At 44.7% G+C, this 20,008-nt stretch overlaps 1 protein-coding gene across 1 annotated transcript in view; it reads left to right on the forward strand.

Moving 5' to 3' along the window:
* LOC139531667 (protein phosphatase 1E-like) overlaps positions 1-20,003 on the forward strand; it is a 67,081-nt gene extending 47,078 nt beyond the window's left edge. Inside the window, exons 2-7 of the mRNA XM_071328332.1 lie at positions 7,233-7,354; positions 9,864-10,063; positions 12,221-12,409; positions 12,584-12,727; positions 13,006-13,099; positions 15,501-20,003. Coding sequence (XP_071184433.1) covers positions 7,233-7,354; positions 9,864-10,063; positions 12,221-12,409; positions 12,584-12,727; positions 13,006-13,099; positions 15,501-16,426 — 1,675 coding nt within the window. The 3' untranslated portion in view covers positions 16,427-20,003. The remainder of the gene's footprint in view (positions 1-7,232; positions 7,355-9,863; positions 10,064-12,220; positions 12,410-12,583; positions 12,728-13,005; positions 13,100-15,500) is intronic.
* The last annotated feature ends 5 nt before the right edge of the window (positions 20,004-20,008 follow it).

Genomic DNA, 20,008 nt, shown 5'->3' on the forward strand with positions numbered 1-20,008 from the left:
TATGTGATGTTCATTTCCCAATGAGAGACGTCTCTGGGAGGCTAAAACCCTAAACAATGGAGCTGCCAGCAGTCTTCTCCATTAGTTTGAGAAATACGCTGCAGAGAGAACTACTCGTTTATCAATCCGAGGGTATGCTCTCTCTCTTTATCTCCCACTGTCTCTCCCGCTTCCTGTCTCTCTCGTTCTGTCTCTTCCTCCCTCTATGCAGTAGTGAAACCGGGCTTAGCCTCCTCTCTCTCAGTATGACGTCAAAGCGAGGCTCCCCGACCCAGATCTCTCACTTCAACAGACAGCAGCTGCAGTAAGCTGCAGTAAAGCCCTCTACGCTATGCTCTGTCTCTCCCAGCCTCACTGCTACACTATGCATGTCAATATAGGCATACACCATACAAACGCTAACATCACCCATGATGATAACGAAAGGGTGAAAAACTGCTCGCTATAGGCTAGCTGATAGGGGGAGGGGAAGAAAAATACACAATCCATGTGCGTGTGTATTTTCTGTAATTTATGTAATTCAGGGCTCATCTGTAAAAGAGACCTTTGTCTAAGTTTGACTCCTTGATAAAATAATGGTTAAGTTGTCTCAAGGCTTAAAAATCATTTTTTTAACCTGTCTCCTCCCCTTCATCTACACTGATTGAAGTAGATTTAACAAGTGACATCAATAATGGATCATAGCTTTCACCTTGTCAGTCTATTTAATGGAAATGTTTTGTACACTGTTTTGAATATATTGTATATATAGAAATAACCCAGTAAAGGAGTCAGCCAATAGATGAAAAATACTGCAAGCTGTGAAGCTCGAACGCGTTGTATCTGTTGTTGTCACTATAAAAGCAATGTGCGTTGTTAGGTTTGTTAAATAGAATTCACAAAGATAGCTGTGTGAAAAAAGCTTTTTTCTCCTCCTAATCCCAATTCCTCACACTGATCTGACTTCACTGTGTCGCACAAGTAGATGAGGGACCTTATTGGCTACCAACGGATGTGCTGGAGTCCCTCAGCCAATGAGGGCCCCACACCTCGGCACCCACCCATCTTGGGCAAGCAGTGACGGAGTATGTGAGCGTGAAAAGAGGTCAGAGAGAAAAAGAGAGGCAGAGAGAGAATTTCTATGAATGGAAATGTGGAGGAGGAACAGCACAGAGTGCAGCTGCCATTGGCATAGCAGCTGGAGACTGATGAGACTGTTAGCATCTCTCTCTCTCTCTCTCTCTCTCTCTCTCTCTCTCATAATCCCATATAATGAGACCATGCCTTATTTTTTTCACATGAATAAAAACACACACACATGCATGCCCACACACACCACTAACCACAGACCCACCCCCCAACCCCATATTATCTTCCTACACACACATGCACATACAATACCCTCATACCCACCCACGCACACATCCTCAGGCCATTTACACACTCACTCCCTGTCCTCTCCACATCCCCTCCTCTACTGATTCGATAAAGAAGTTATCAATTAGTAGAGACCCAATGGTCCAGGTACATTTCCGTCTGCTCCTTGATTGCATTTTAGTCAGATTAGAAATTGAGCATGAAGAGAACTGCAGCGGGCACTGTTACTTATTGTGTATAGTGTACCCTCATTAACAACCTATGAACTGTTGAAATGGAGTCGGTTAATAGGGGCATAACATTCAAATAGAATAGTATTTTTTATAAGCAAGTGGGTCCAACTGGAAAGAGGGTAGTTTAGGAGTTAGATAGTTCCTGAATAAAATGCTAAATTTACATTTTAGTCATCTAGCAGACGCTTTTATCCAGAGCGACTTACAGGAGTTCATTGCAGTGTGTGTGTGTCCGTCAGAAAAGTTCTCTTGTCCAGCTCTCTACACGTACACACCACCAACTTTAAACCCCAGAGAATATCCTGCTTACTGCTCTCTAGTAACACAAGAGTTACGTAAGCACTGATAGTAGCGTTGTACTGAGTAAACTCTTCTTAATAGGCTGTGCCATCTGCTTTCCACCAAACTAGGCTACTTCGCTCAGACCATGAGAGTCTATTACACAAGACATCTGCAACGAGGACAAATCTTTATTTACAATACAACCAGAATTCAGTCAAACAATCTGTGCCTGAGTTAACTTAATTGGCTGTAGTATCTGGACTCCAAATAATCACATTTTAGGCTTGAGATCAACTTTAACTCATTTTTAACGTCTCTATCTAACTTAGATTCGTATGCAGTTAACGATAACCTGTGACCTTGCTATCAAATGTATTTAATGTAGCTGCACTTTCAACATTACCTACATTTCAGAGGATGCTGCAAAATGTTTAACTTTCTATTCTCTGCCGAAAGATAAGATTACTTGTATCATCAACTTCCCTGATGATGATTGTTTTAATTGACCAAATACATTAAACAGGTATTGTAACTAGTCAGGTTATCGCTGGTTACCCGCAATAAAATGGAATGGTGACCGTGGTTGGCACTTGGCACATAGAGCAATTTAGCCTGTTATCTGAGATAATTTATCTTCTCATGTTAATTTGAGTATTCTTCTTATAGAGTAACTAGGCCGAGTTACCTTGGTCACCTCAATATACCTAGGTGCCTATCATGAGTATTCACCCCCTTAGATTTCTTAAAATTGTATTGTGTTAAAAAGTGGGATTAAAATGGATTGAATTGTATTTCATTTCCTTTTGTCAACAATCTACACAAAATACACTGTAATTTTCATTCATTACATTCACTTTGACATTATGGAGTATTTTTCACAATTAAATCAATTTCCATCCCACTTTGTAACACAACAAAATGTGAAAAAATCCAGGAGGGGTGAATAGTTATGATACCCACTATAGAGGTGACCTGGATTACCTTAATGTAGAGCAGCAGCCTGTCATTGTGGACTGTCCTTGTTTGAGAATGTTCCACTTTCCCCTCGCTCGCTGCCTGTTGAGCTTCTCCACTTCCTTTGACAAGGGAAGGGCTTATCCCTCCCTCCTTTCTCTCTTCCTCTATCCCTTCATCCTCACCCCCTGTGTTATCTCTGGGGCTATAGTGGCTATGTAAGGTCACCCCCTGCTGCATACGCACACACACACAAACACACACACAATACCTGTAGCCTTCTGAGGTAGACTGTGGGCATGAACCCCTGTACCTGCTGTCACTGCCAGGCAGTGCAGTTGTAATTTACATTTACATTTAAGTCATTTAGCAGACGCTAATGGGATCCCCATCATCAGCTGTCAACACACTGGGTGCCTCAGGTTACCATGGGTACAGGAGCTCTGTGCCACAATGGTGTATAACCTGCCCAGATGAAGGCAGCACCTGGACCAAGATCATGTGACCCACACCCTCTCTTCCCCCTCCAAGCTGCCTGAGGCTCCCAGGGTGCACCTGAACACATAGTTCCGCTACACCTCGTCAGCGATGAGTAGTTCTATTTGCAGGCGGGGCAAGTATTGGCATCAGTGCACTGGAATGTTTAAGCTTAGGATGAGTAGGAATCAGGGCTAGGGGTCAGATTCAATCCGATCCCGTTTTAAAGGCAATGTTAAATGCTATGCACGTTTTAAAGGCAATGTTAAATGCTATGCACGTTTTAAAGGCAATGTTCGCGGAGACCACATTCACGGTAAATGATGCATATGTTGTCACAATCCGAAAATGACCTTTAAATGTAAATCTCGCAAAATATTGAATCTAGGCCTAGGCCTCTTTGAAGGGAGCACATTGATGTACAGTACATCACCTAGAGAGTACTCAGATGTAGAAATTTGAATGGTACACTCATGACTTTCCTCTAATTGTGGCCATTGCATGGTTTTGAAGAACAATTTTAAAATGTACTGGTCACCATAACCACAGTTCCGCGGGGAGGTCTGATAGCTCAATAGTAGCTACTGACAGACACAGAATCACTCAATGAATTTCCCCTCCAACAGGGACATGGATTGAGTTTAGACAAACAGATCTATACTGGCACATCTCTGGAGAGGGAGAGTATTTGTCTCTTCTCATCTGACTTGTCGCTTTTCTTTTCTATTGGAACAACATAAAGAGGACATATCTCTCCGTCTAGTTTGCTTAAGGAGCTTCTAAATGGATGTGTTCTTTGTCTTTTGCTGTTTTCTCATCAGTCCAGTAAGGATTTCATGATTGCATGGTTATATACTGTCCTTAAAAATCATTGTACTTTTAGTAGTGATAGTATAACGACACTTAAAAACAGGATTTTTCCACTGGGTCTCTGAGCCAAGTTGCTCTGGGGACTAGCCCCAATGTGACTTCTGCAGTATAGAAATCACGTTGGGGCTAGTTCAAGGGCCTCATTAATATTTTGATTGCAATGCAAGATTTCACTGAAATAGTTTTACATTGCCTTTGAATCAATCCAGGTGCTACTGTATGGAACTGTATTTTCCACAATGTAAACAAATGTAGTCTCCCATGGCAGCTACAGTTGATAGAATTTGAACAACAACACAAAAGCTCGGCCAGACTCATGTGCGAGCACTAGATTTCGTAATATGACAGCGCTGACTCTCAGCGCTCGGTAGAGTGCCTACAGAGCTCGCCAGCTTGTAATCCTAAAAAATAGAAATGAGTTACCTCTAGTTTGTTCAGTCATTCCTATTGGGAAAATGAATTGGGAAAGAATAAGGTTTTGGGATAAATGCTGAAAATACGTTCGGAGGTTAACACAGGCTAAGGAGATGTAGTACATCTTGTTCTGTAAGATAATGTCAGACAGTTAATATGATGGCTCTGCAATTGATAGCTGCTGTCTTACGGGCTCCTGACCAATTCTGCTATTTTGTGTGTTTTTTTACGTTGATCTTAACATTTTTGTACAGACTATTTCCGCTATCAATTTGTATGACCGAAAACAGCCTCTGGACATCAGAACAGCGATCACTAACCTCGATTTGGATGAAGATTTCTACATCAACGAGTCAGCAGCTGTGGATGTACTGCTCATTTCGAACCAGGCCCTAATCCCCAGGACTCGAAAGAGGAAAAGACGGCGCAAGTGAGACAAACGAGCCGGCTACCTGAATGTACAATCACTGGAGAAGAAACTGGATGAGCTCTGTTTGAGACTATCAACGGGACCTGAAGAACTGTAATATCCTATGTTTCTCTGAGTCGGGGCTGAACAATGAAATGGATACTATACATCACTGGTTTTTCTATGCATCGTCAGGACCAAACAGCAGCCTCGGGTAAGGTTAAGAGGGTAGGTGTGTGTCTCTTTGTTAATGACATCTCTAATGTTAAGGAAGTCTCAAGGTTTTGCTCACCTGAGTTAGAATACCTCATGATAAACTGCAGCCCATACTATTTACCACCACAAACCGATGCTGGCACTAAAACCGCACTCAACGAGCTGCATAGGGCCATAAGCAAACAAGAAAATGCACATACAGAGGCGGAACTTTTACTCCACACACAAAAATGCATTCAAAGCTCCCCCCACCTCCATTTGGCAAATCTGGCCATAACTCTATCCTCCTGATTCCTACTTACAAGCAAAAACTCAAACAGGAAGTACCAGTGCGCTCAATATGGAAGTGGTCCGTTGAAGCGGATGCTAAGCTACTGGACTGTTCCGCTAGCACAGACTGGAATTTGTTTCCGGTATTAATCCGATAACATTGAGGAGTTTACCGCATCAGTCAACCGCTTCATTAATAAATGCATCAACAACGATGTCCCCGCAGTGACCGTACGTACATATCCCAACAAGAAGCCATGGATTACAGGCAAAATAAAATTCACACTGAGCTAAAAGATAATAGAGAGGCCGCTTTCAGGGAGCCGGACGCTTAGAAGTAATCCTGCTACGACCTCTGACGAGCCATCAAACTGTCAAAACATCAATACAGAACTAAGATCGAATCCTACTACGCCGGCTCTGAAGCTTGTCGGATGTGGCAGGGCTTGCAAACTATCACAGATTATAAAGAGAAACCCAGCCACGAGCTGCCCAGTGACATGAGATTTCCAGTTGAGCTAAATTCCTTATATGCTCGCTTCGAGGCAAGCAACACTGAACCATAATGAGAGCACCAGAGTTCCGGATGACTGTGTGATCTTGCTCTCCGTAGCCAATGTGAGTAAGACCTTTAAACAGGTTAACATTCACAAGGAGACAAATTACCAGGACGCGTACTCAAAGCATGTGCTGACCAGCTGGCAAGTGTCTTCACTGACATTTTCAACTTCTCCCTGACCTACATGTTTCAAGCAGACCACCATAGTCCGTGTGCCCAAGTGTGCCCAAGAACGCCAAGGTAACCTGTCTAAATGACTATCGCCTCGTAGCACTCACATCTGTAGCCATGAAATGCTTTAAAAGGCTGGTCATGGCTCACATCAACACCATCATCCCACACACTCTGGACCCACTCTAATTCGAATACCGCCTCCAACAGATCCACAGATGACACAATCTCTATTGCACTCCACACTGCCCTCTCCCACCTGGACAAGAGGAACACCTACGTTAGAATGCTCAGCGTTCAACACCATAGTACCATGGCAGAGTTAGTGCCTACAAAAAGACGCCATTACTATTGCCATTATTATTCACCTTACGGCGCCTGGCAACAAGGGCGTGTCCATTTACTGTGAATGTTTTCCTACTTCCGGCAGCGTTCCTCAGAACTTGCATGCCAATTGATCTAGCACAGCCATCTAGTGGCGCCATCTCTAACTAGATGCTAGCTAGCTAGCTATCCGGTGCCGAGAACCTAAAATGTAAGGAGGAAAACAACTGTGTTCGATCAGGAAGTAGGTCAAGTGGGCAGGGCATCATAGGTGAACACGGAACTAAAAGACCCTAAAAAGAGTGGTGGCAGAAGAATGGTCAGGATCCCCCACCAGTGTTAGGAAACTCCTCCATTGGATCCCAAAGGTTGGTTGTGCCACTAATCCCGTTGGGGAGTTGCAGCGATGAGACAAGATCGTAATCACGAAATTGGGGAGAAAAAGGGGGTAAAAATGACAAACCAGGAGCGATTGGAACGTGGAAAATTAACAGGCCTGTCTCATGCCAAAGGACAGACAGACAGACTTCTTCTCTGGGATTGGTTAAAGCTGCTCGATGGAGGTAATTACTTCAGTGAAATTAATTGATGGTAGGCCTAATGGTTGAAGTGAGAGCTGGTCATTGAGGACTGTAAGTCTATAGGCTGGTCTCTTTGGAGTATGATAACTCAAGTAAGGTTTCTCTCTCTCCTACAGTAACTGCCCCTTCTCCCTGGCGGCTGCCCTGGCGCGGGCTACAGCAGACAGTGTTCTGCAGAGTGACCTCTCCATCTACCACATCCAGAAGACCGTTGAGGATGGAGTAGACCCTTTCCCCCGTGAGTCCCCTGTCAGCCTGCGCATGACATGCAAAATCAGGTCATGTACTGACCTAGCTAGGCTACTGAAAGGACAGAGGTATTTTTTATTCAATATATTGGCTTAAAGCCTTAATCATTTCAGGTGTTGTTTTATTCAACACCGTGGACAAATGAGGAAATCACCAACTTTAACACAAACACATTGTGTTTGTGGCACAGCTGCTACAATCTCTTAGCGAATAATTAGCATTAAAACAGTTGCGCTTCCTGGCTCACTTTTTTTATACCACAGCTTGATGTCAACCGCTGTCACTTAGAATTCCCTTTACTTTGTTAGTTACAAAACCAAGCACTCTGTGGAGCGAGCGAGCGAGCGAGCGAGAGCAGAGGTCTTTTAGAATAGAAGGGAACAGCAATGAATAACCCTGCGACAGTCCTCCTTTAAGATCTCTGTGTTCTTATCAGAGAGAGAGGGAGGGGGAGAGAGTGAGGCAAAAAGAGAACGCAGGGGAAAGATAATTTTGGCTCTGGTGATTTGCGTGACGGGGTTGCTGTCTTGGGACAGAGGGTGGGTTGGTGAATGTCAGGTGGGCGGTAAGAGTGGGTAAGAACAGAGGATAGCAGACAGCCTGGCCATCTAGGCCCAGGGCAGAGGAGACACACGAACACACCCACACACCCACACACACAGAGCTCCCACTGCTCACTGACAGGGCTCTGAGATGGAATGGGAGGTTAAATTTAACTACAGAGCCTGGGGAGTTAGGGAGAGGAGGAGGAGGAGAGGAACGGAGAGGAATAGAGAGAAGGGGAAGAAAGGAGAGTGAGGAGGATTGGAGAGTGGAAAGACCAAGTCCTTAGTTCCACTAGGTGGAGCAGAGAATTCATTCAAAATGACCTCGTCCAGATATTCATTACAGAAGCTATTTTAGAGGACGAAACTATGGAGTCTTTAAAAGATACTGCGAGATTTTGAGATTTTGGTTGTTTTTCTACTTACCCTGAGTCAAATGAACTCATAGATACTATCAACTTCCTCATTCTGTCCCGCTGTCGCATCTGGCCACTGTGTTGACTTGAGAAGTTCGCACAGCCTATCATCGGTGTGCCCACGGCGGATGAATGAAATGCGTACATCAGAGAAAATAGTAAAGTAAAAATGCATTTAAAACAACTATAATCTAAATGTTATCGTTTCAAATGAACTTGTAAAAAATGCATAGAGGACCAAGTGCTAACCACCAAGCTTTGCAATAGTTAGGTCTATTTCCCTGTTTTTGAGAGGAGCATGCAGAGACATAAAAATGGTATCCATGAGTTCTCTAGGTAAGTAGAAAAACGACCTAACTCTTGGAATCTCACAGTATTTATAGGATTATAGGTATCTATAGTAAAACATAGGACTCTATAGTAAGCATCAGAGCTTCTTAAGACGAGTTATAACCGCTACTATTCTGTAAATTACGAATGAACAATTGGTGAGCCCTTTGCAACAAACAGAAAGCCCACAAGTTTTCTTACGAATGTCAGTCACCCAGTTAATCCCCCCTCACAACAACCAAGGTAACTAGGAAACAGAGTACTTAGAGAGGTTAATCTATATTTCAGGTTCATCAAAATAAAAACAAACACTTTAACATTGTCTCCTGAGTCCCTCTCTGTTGCTCGACTCGCTGTGACAGAGACGAAAAAGGCTAAGGGCTTGATTCAATCCGTAGTCCTGAAGAGCTGCGCTACAGCACGATAGAAGTTTAAAGGCAATGTTCCCACGTTAACGGAGACTCCATTCACGGTAAACGCTGCATATGTCGGCTCATTTGTAAATGACCTTTACATTTCAATACGGATTGAATCGAGCCCTAAATTAGTTTACTTCCTCGAAATTCCGTCAGTGAGCTCACACCGATGCTGTTTAAAACCCAAAAGCCATTTCTTATTCACCTATGAACACATTTTAAAACATACAGAAATAACAAACATCCAAATTGAAGCTCAAATGATTGATGCGTTCTGTTCTAATGGGAGTATTGTAGGTACACAGACTATGATAACCAACCAAAACATGTTTATGTCACTTATGACAGGAGAGATTATACAGTTGCATTTAAACAATTCAATGTCAATAAATATGCAATATGCAATGCAATATCAATGCAAAATGTCAATATCAATGCAAGCATATTTATTGTAAGACAATAAATATTGTGACAGAGCTCTAGTATGGAATACAGGTGTCCCAGACTACCGTGTTAATTGGGACTGATTGCAAACAAATGTGTGTGTGTGTGTGTGCGTGCGTGCGTATGTGTGATTACGTGTGTATGGTTTCATGTGAGTCTACATGTGTGTATTTTAATGTGAACAAACGTGAATATACATCTGGAGGCTATAAATGATGTGCATTCTTTTCACATGTGCACTTATGGATGGATACATGCGTGTATAATGTATATGTGTGCGAGCCTGAGGTCTGATCACATGCCATTTGTGTGTGTTTGTGCGTGTGCGTGTGTGTGTTCTCTTTTAGAGATTGAGTCGGTGGCCTTTGCCCGGCTCATCTTCAATAGGTTGTGTGAAACATGCTGCCTGTGGCTGAAAGACTTCCCTTACCGCCGCCGCCCTCAGCCCTACTACGAGACCTCTATCCACGCCATCAAAAACATGCGCCGCAAGATGGAGGACAAACACATCGTCATCCCCGACTTCAACACCCTGTTCAACATACAGGTAAGCAGGAACAGAGTAATCCTTAACCACAGGTCTAGGATCAGTTCAACATACAGGTACGGGTGACTCCAGCATGTCGCTAGGTTGATGAAGAGAGCAACCTTCAACCACAGATCTAGGATCAGATTATCCTCCAGTTCTTACCATAACCATTAAAGGGATATGGACTCTTTAACTTCAATTACAATTGATTGGCGTTTCTGGTAAAGCATAAGAGGAAAGGGTGGGAAAAGAGGGCTCGAGTACTACTGTAGCCCTGCCCTAAGGCTTCTCCCTAGTGGGCTAGGCTTGGGTGATATACCTTATACCGGGGTATTTAGACATAAAGACGGTATGATTTTCAATATCATTACAAAAAATATATATAGATAGAAGAAATGTGGGTTGGGCGCCCCCCGTCTCTCGTGGGCTGCGGGGGTGCGAAATAGCGCCTCTGGTGTGCACATTCGGTAATACCGTATACCCCAGTGTGGTACAGAAACGGTATGAAATCTGGATACTGCCCAACCCTATAGTGGCCTTAAAAGTGCTTACTCTAAAAGAGCTCTCTAGAAACCCCAAGACACACGGCATCCTGATGACCACAAAATCAATACCTTGTTCTTGGCCACACTCAAAATATATCCTCCTATCAAAGACTCCAGGATGTCTGTCATTGTTTCAATGTTTCTTAGCAACATTTGGCCTAACACTTGATGCAAGAACAGTAATACACAGTATCACCATGTGAAACAGCACATTTCAATTCAGGAAGTAAACTGAAATTCCAATTCTAAATTGAGGAAAATTGACTTGAAACTGAATTGAAATGGAATTGACCTCAACCCTGTAGAGGCACTCTTCAAAATCGCTGCCGACTGGCTAAATCGCTGCCGACTAGCTAAATCGCTGCCGACTGGCTAAATCGCTGCCGACTGGCTAAAAAGAGCATTTTATTATTCTGTGTATATCAGCTAATGAAGAGACCCCCCCCACTGAGTGGGCTAACCCAGCTGGGAAGCTATCGACTCACTTCACTATGGGGGGGAGATCAATAAAACTCCCCTATACGAGTTATTCCCATTACAACCCCAATAAGAACAGTAAATGATAGCACAGTAGGTAGCCGCTGGTGAATGAAATGCTTCTAATAGCATTATTGGCTACAGCACTCTAACGTGCTCCCTCGGGCATGAAGGAAATGATTTCAATGAAGCTGAACAACACACACACACACACACACACACACACACACACACACACACACACACACACACACACACACACACACACACACACACACACACACACACACACACACACACACACACACACACACACACACACACACACACACACACACACACACACACACACACACAGATAGATAGAACTGGAGCTAGAAACATTTAGCTGCACTTGCGAGAACTGCAAAATATGTTTACGCGACCAATCAAATGTGATTTGATTTGACAGACACACACCAGCCTGATAATGGCATGTTATCTGAGCCACACAGAGTCAATCAGTCATTGAAGTCCTATCCTTATTAGTTTTCCAGTCATCCCCAACGATTATGGCCCCTCCCCTTACGTCCCCTCTGAGCCAACTGGCCAGTGAGACGTCCCCGGGACAGACAGGCAGATGGACAAGAGCAAGGATCCTGAGATAATTATTCAGTTGGATCAAATGTTTATCCCATTCTATTAGCTAAGCATGCTAGTGGCGGGTAAGCCTGCTAACTGGCATTAAACCCAAGTTAATTAAAGCAAATAGATGGAGACGCAAGCAGGTTATATTTCGATTTGCATATTCGTGATGAGGCACTACTACACATGCCATTCATGGAAAACACACAACGTCACGAGAGTGACACGCAACGAACTATGCTGTAGAAGCAATTGTGATTTAGAAAACATTACTATGATGAGTTCAATTTCTTTATGGAATGATTGAGACAGATGAATGATTGAGACAGATGAATGCTTTGCATTGCTTCATACTATTGATGAGAGTCTATACATGAATTACTATCATGTTAGAACAGGTGGTGACTCCAATGAAGTGCAGAAATAAGAGAAATACTTCCTGAAAGTATTGAAGCTCTAAGACATTGCATGCTCATCCTCTTGTCATACTGTTTTGATCTTTGACCTGTGTGTGTGTGTGTGTTTTCAGGACCAGGAGGAGCAGGCCTTCTTCGCCGTGTTCGATGGCCATGGAGGCGTGGACGCCGCCATCTACGCCGCCAACCACCTCCACGTCAATATGGTGCACCAGGAGTGCTTCAGCCAAGATCCGGGGGAGGCCCTGTGTCGCGCCTTCAGAGTCACCGATGAACGCTTCATCCGTAAAGCTAAGATGGAGGTAAGGGCTCAAATTGGTATAGTATGGACATTTTCATTCAAATCAAATGGGGTGTGGTCAAAAAATGATTGAAATCAAATGGAACGACCCAGTTGACATGTTACCGGACATTCATATATGTATGTATACACCCGTATGTATGTACATGTGTGTGTGTCTGTCTGTGTGTTACAGAACCTGCGCTGCGGCACCACGGGGGTGGTGACCTTTCTAAGGGGGCGGACCCTGTATGTGGCCTGGCTAGGGGACTCTCAGGTCATGCTGGTCAAGAAAGGCCAGGCCGTGGAACTGATGAAGCCTCACAAGCCTGACAGAGAGGTCACACGCGCACACACACACACACACACACACACACACACACACACACACACACACACACACACACACACACACACACACACACACACACACACACACACACACACACACACACACACACACACACACACACACACACACACACACACACACAAAACACTCACTTAATCACTGTTCACTTCACACACAGGGGTTAACATCACTTGAGCAGAGATGTCTGTCTCATATACAACCACATATCTTTGTACATAATACTATCTTTCTTTCTCCCTCTGCAGGATGAGAAGCTGCGTATTGAGGCTCTGGGAGGCTGTGTCATCTGGTTCGGCACGTGGAGGGTTAATGGCAGCCTGTCCGTATCCAGAGCCATAGGTGCAAACAATCACTCTATGCCTTGTATTTATACAATTACCGTATGAAGTACAAGAGGTCGGAGTGTGTCGAGCAGAGAGTGCGTGTGTGTCGTGCAGAGAGTGCGTGTGTCGTGCAGAGAGTGCGTGTGTGTCGTGCAGAGAGTGCGTGTGTGTCGTGCAGAGAGTGCGTGTGTGTCGTGCAGAGAGTGCGTGTGTGTCGTGCAGAGAGTGCGTGTGTGTCGTGCAGAGAGTGTGTGTGTGCAACTCACCACTCAGCAGGAGGCCCATAATCAGTCTAAACTATCTTGGTGATTGAGTGCCACAGCCAAGGATCAGCTGACACTGTGCTGAGTGGGAGACAAATAGCAGCCCAGAGGTGGGGGTTGAGGGTTTCCTGTAACTTTATGCATACACAAATGTACGTAACTTTAGGTTAGGTGACCAGTCTGATTTCCCAGCAGGTATTTAAAATCCTAATGGGATTAGATGGAATAATCTCACAGCTCCAATAATACAACATCACAATCACAACAATACTGTTGTTCTCTTGAAAACAAATGGCCTCGACATTGGAATCCACTGTAAAGACTGCCTTAGAATCCAACTGTGTCCATTTACATACACAATAGGGTTGGGGTCAATTCGAATTGAAGTCTATTCAGGAAGTGATTCGATTTTATTTCCCCCCAAAAATGGAAATAACTGACCTCAATTCTAATTGACCCCCAACCCTGATGCACAAGGCAACTTGAGGCTAGCGTCTAGTCTTATTTCCTGATAGTTATTTTAGTGGTGGCTAGTGAGAAAGCTATACTGTGACCTGCTGTTCCATAATCCTAAAACTCCACTAATCTGATATCAAAACAACCGCTTCCTCGACAGCAAATGGCTGCTACATAACTACTGTTGAATTCCTGCTGCATGAAGGAGAGGAGAGAAGACAGCTATTGATATTCATACGTATATATAAATACATTAGTCACAAAGGACCCAAAATTACGCCATTCTTACACACGCCTTTCCTATGCACTTCTCAGCCGTTTCAAACGTACCTTATGAAGGTCCGTAACGGGCTTTGCAGGTGTGGTTCCCTTGCACGCGCTGAATAAATGTAATTCAACCGCTGAACTTTTCTTGTGGAGTTTTCATTCAATAGGGTTTTCGGTACATTTATCTGAAGCCATCCCTTTAAATACGGTGTACCTTTTATTTTGTCGACAGACTAGAATACATCAAGAGAACGGGTTAAGGAAATGAGGATCAATAAAAGAAATCCATCTAAATATATGCATATTCGTCTCCATTTCAGCACCAACTGGTGTTTAAAATTACTCAATCAACTGTTACTAATGATCCTCAGCAACAACCACATGGCCGTGACGGCGTTTACAGAGGAAGCAAATGAAGGTAAATTAAACAATGTAATTAAATGGAATGATAATGTAGGCTATACCAACTGAAGGGAACTAACAGTAAATTGGCAGTTGAATATGTGTGGTTATTAGGCCTACTGACTGTAGATACTGATAGTGACTAATATTTAACATGATAGAAATAGGAAACAGAAAGTCGGGGTAGCCTATAATTAAGCCATTCAATAGTTCCCATCCCTGCAAGTTAAAAGGCTGTACAATTAAAATTCTACATAATGGCACAGCATTTCAACAACTTTACTGTGGGAATGTTGATATGCTTCAGTTTGCTGCCATAAACAAGTGTCATTTATATTTACAATTCCCTTATCCAAACGGATTACTCATTTACCTAGCTCTTATCAATAGCGCTTATCAAGTTGTAAATTACAGTGCATGGAGAATGATGTTATTTCTATCATAAAAAATTAAGTGGATGCTTTTTCCACTTGGAAACTGCAGATTCGCTCAACCTTATTCATGGTTTCCTCTCGCATAAAGGTGGTGGAATTATTATGGAATGAAGTCAAGGTCAGAATACGGCGTATCTGTAGACACACCTCTGCCACACGTTCATTTCTTAGATTTCCATCCCGAACGAATAGCAGGTGAATAGCATGAATACGCAAAGAGAGAAAAGTGCATAAAAAGGTTATAACATTCCGTTTAGACGCTCTTAACTCGGTTTGGAATCGGGGCCAAAGTGCCGAACAACACGTCTAGGTGATAAGGTGGCAAGCAGCAGATGTATAATTTATTATTAAATGTTAAATGAACATTTATTCTTTGTTTTTCTCAACCATGATTTCAAAACACAGATGCATAGCCTTGTGGACTTGACAGATAAAGCAGCACTGAATATCACATGATGTTGTTGTCAGCTCTTTGAGGGTTTAACAGGTTCCTGTTTTTATAAAAAAGTGCTTCAATGAGAAACATTTGACAATATATAGAATACATGATTTGTTTTCTTCGTTTCTTATCTCTCTTTGTCTTGGTGATTGACAGGCGACAATGAGCACAAGCCCTACATCTCTGGCGTTGCTGACCAACACATCGTCCCATTGGACGGCACGGAGGACTACCTGATCCTGGCATGCGACGGCTTCTACGACACAGTCAGCCCCGACGAGGCGGTGCGTGTGGTCAGCGACCACCTGACGGAGAACAGCGGCGACAGCACCATGGTGGCCCACAAGCTGGTGGCCTCGGCCCGTGACGCCGGCTCCAGCGACAACATCTCAGTCATTGTGGTCTTCCTCAGAGACCTCCGCGCGCCCCCGCCGGGAGAGGAGGACGAAGAGAGGGAGGAGGAAAAGGCAGAGGAAGTGGCGGAGGTGGAGGAGGAAGGTCAAGGGGAGATGGGCTGCCAGGACGGGGGCACCACGGACGTTGGGGGGAAGGGTCATTGTTTCCTGCAGCAGTGCTCGGCTCCGGCCGACCTGGGCTATGAAGACCGCACGGACTCGTTGACAGACAGAACCAGCCTAGGCCTGCTGGGGCCCATGCTGGGAGAGGATGGTCGGATCAGGCTCCCCCCTGCCTGCTCACACCCTACCCCCTCCTTAGCCCTCACCCAGAACCTCATGCCTGCCGAGGGCCATGGGGCGGCCTGGTTGCCCTGCCTAGAGGAGGGGCTCCAGGGCTCCAGGCACAAGCCCCAGCCTAAACCCTGTGTCCCCACCTGCCAGGAGCCCAGCTCAGACGGACAATGGCCCCTGGCGGCTGCCCTGTTTGGCCACGCGGGGAGGCGCACCCGGAGGATGGAGTGTGTGAGCCCCAGGTGGGGGTGGGTGTCCCGGCGTTGGGGCCGTGCCCCCAGGGAGCTCCCCGGCCTGCTGCACTCCACCCATAGTGTGCCCTACCCCCAGCGCTGCCCCGAGAGGAGGCCCGGGGTGGCCCTGCCCCACCTGCCCCACGGCAGCAGAATCTGATGATGTGACCTAATCTTCACTAGCTCCTCGATCTCCGGCCCCTTCTTCTATCTGACTACAGTCATTAATTCATTCATCCATCCATCATGAGTTCCTCATCCAGGACACTGGCTCCACACCCATACCCTCACAGCCCCATTCAGGAGGCAATCTACCTACCCCTCCCCATACCCACACAGCCCCATTCAGGAGGCAAACTACCTACCTACCCCTCCCCATACCCACACAGCCCCATTCAGGAGGCAATCTACCTACCTACCCCTCCCCATACCCTCCCCATTCAGGAGGCAAACTACCTACCCCTCCCCATACCCACACAGCCCCATTCAGGAGGCAATCTACCTACCCCTCCCCATAGCCACACAGCCCCATTCAGGAGGCAAACTACCTACCCCTCCCCATACCCACACAGCCCCATTCAGGAGGCAATCTACCTACCCCTCCCCATACCCACACAGCCCCATTCAGGAGGCAATCTACCTACCCCTCCCCATACCCACACAGCCCCATTCAGGAGGCAATAACAATTCCTGCTCCTGACCCGTATTGCAAACACACACTGTACTGTACTTTCGGATTCATAATGGAAAACACATTATCCGCCCACTCTATCTACATAGATGGGAGTACTTAATACAGGATTATAAGTAGTGGTCACTTACCTGAATAAATCCAACATATATAGACTGATATGTATTCCAGATGGGAGTACAATAGAGGATAATGGCAGAAGGGATATTATATGGTAGAAGGGATATTATTAAGAAATTATATTCTATTTATAATTTAGGGAATGATGTCATCCAAGAGCAGACATTAGTCAGTCCTTGCCATGCCTGTCAAATTGAGTTAACATTTACATAGAACTAAACACGAGATGTGTTCTCATTGACAAAAAATCCTTCCAAACAGGCTGGGTGTGAATAAGTTGCCAGATTTACTTGGCCAAGATAGTTCAGACGACTCAGCAGAACATGTGCCTTCCCTAAACAAGAAAAAGTTTATGGGAATTTTGAGCCTCAGTCAACAAAACCCTTTCTAAGCTTCCCATTACAATATGGACCCAGGTGTTTCATATCGCTTACAGGGGCTACTTAACCAACAACTATCCTTCTTTTTAAGTTCACTAACAACAATAGAGCATAAGAAGGATGAATGTCAAAGACTTCATCTCTGGTTTGACAAAGATAGTAAATTAATCTTAATCTCACCATCCTTTCAAATGTGAATGTTTATTTTATATTGAAACTCCATAGAAGATGCTATATACTGTAGCAATGACTAGGTTCTGTAAAATGTGCCTCCATTCTCCTGGCCCAGGCAACTGTTGTTTAATATATATCAAAGACAGTTCAGTCTTGCTGTTGGAAAAACTCCCAATCTTTTCACCTTTAAGAAAACAGAAATTGTTTGTGCCATTCCTGACATTTTTAACTCTTACTAACACATTGTGCCATTTCCACACTTTTTTCCCCTAACAACCCCCCCCGCCCTCCCCAATCCCACTAAGTTCCCAGGAGCAGGAGACAAGGACACAGGGTATGAGTGGCCAAATCCCCTCACTGACCCACAGTCACACAGAGAAATACCCCCAGCCAGTCAGTCAGTTCCCAATCACTGTCATTGCTTACTGCTACCCTGAAACACCTAGCCATTGGTCGCCTGGTGGCCTCCCCATTGAAGAACATGGTGGTCATTTACAGAAGGCCATTTGGACAGTGTCATCATGAAAGATCCCCAGAAAGTAGAATGTATTCCAGTTGTAGAATGTACATGGAGCTCTCCCGGGACCTTCATAGATGGGCCAGTAGGACTGAGACAGTAATGGGGTTTTTGGACTGTGGATGTAAGACAACGGTTTCTGGATGCAGTACACCTGGAGGGCACACTATTCTGGAGGCGTTTGTTGATCGTGAGATACTTTATCAGCTATCCACCGTATCCTCGCAAATCTGACCATTCTATCCTGGTGTTCCACTCTGAGAGAGCAGGATGTGGATATGCACACTGACTCTCGGGCAGAAAGATGCCCATGCTTCTGTATCTTTCCCTTTGCGTAAGCAACACCTGCATTTTGACTCTTGGAACAGCGGACCACACAAATTGACATTTTCTGACCAATTATGAAAGACAACCAGAAAGTCAAATATATAAGTTATCAAATGCCCCGAGTCCCCCCAACTTCATCCCCAGTCCCACCCACATCACCTGCTTTTTCAAAGCTTTCTGCTTCTTTTTGAGAGCAAAAAAAACGCACATCTTTCCCATCCTAAATGTTCCTCGGACGGGGCACCAATTGCTTATTGGAATTTATCGTAAATTCACATATTATGTACATGTAGGTATGAATGTGTGCAGGCGTATGTGTGGGTGTGTGTATACGTGTTGAGGGTATTCATGTGGTATGTCTTATAAGTCTACTATTTAAAATCACCACTGTAAAGTCAGCAGGATGGTGGAACAATATTCTGTGTTGATATCAAGCTTCACAGCCCCCAGCACTCTACTGTACTTTTCATGTGACACCTTTAGAAGTAGAATTGTGTACTTTAGCAGTGCTTGAGTGACAAGGGAACATGGGAATTCAAATGCTGGGCCACATTTCCACTGAAATGTCAAAATGGTCCCCCACCTCGCAGTCCTCTAACGCTGCAGTCGTTTATAAGACGCTGAACCTTCAAGCCATAAACATAAAAGTGTATGCTATAATTCCCCAGCTAACCTTGCTTGCTCACAGATCCCATAGTTCCTCTCTCTCTCATCCACTTCTGCGGTATGACCCTTCCCTTCTACCTCCCCATGTCTATATGACCCTTCCCTTTTACCCCATCATGCCAGTATGACCCTTCCCTTTTACCCCCCCCATGCCTATATGACCCTTCCCTTTTACCCCCCATGCCTATATGACCCTTCCCTTTTAACCCCCATGCCAGTATGACCCTTCCCCAGCTGATAGAAACAGACCACGCTGTTCAGGTCTGTTCCCCTCTCTGCCCTTCCTTTTCCGATGCCACTCCATTGCTCTCCATGACTCTGCACTGTGTGTCCATGTACACAAAATGCTTTGTTCCTGTAAGCAATAATCAATCTTTAAGAGTCGCGCATGGAAAGGCTTTTGTTCAGAGGGTTTGTCTTCACTGAGCAAGGCGGAGGGAGCTAGAGCCAGATCAAACTAACAACAGCCACCCTCCTAAACTCTTACCAGTGCTCACATTCACATTGATGGGCACACACCACTTTACTTCTGCTCGATGGTAGAATGGGACACAACCTATGATGTACCCCTTAGACAGTTGTCGGTGTATATAAAACACTACCACGTTTGGCGGCCATATTGAATTAGTCTCAAAGAGAAACACTAGAAAGTGTTTCTATGCTTGGCCAGCCCCCTGTGACAGGGTGGTTCAAACTGTCCACCAGGCTTCCCTGAAGACAAACCCATGACCAGCTCTTCCCCAACCTGCAGGTTAGGTAAACCAGTAAAAAGTGTCAGTATCTCTATCTTCTGTGTTGTTCTCGTAGTATACAAATGTGTATCTTAACGGTGACTATTATCATGTATAAAGATTAGACCAAGTCTTT

Source organism: Salvelinus alpinus, chromosome 1, assembly GCF_045679555.1.
Source record: "Salvelinus alpinus chromosome 1, SLU_Salpinus.1, whole genome shotgun sequence".
In the NCBI taxonomy this organism is placed as follows: Eukaryota; Metazoa; Chordata; class Actinopteri; order Salmoniformes; family Salmonidae; genus Salvelinus; species Salvelinus alpinus.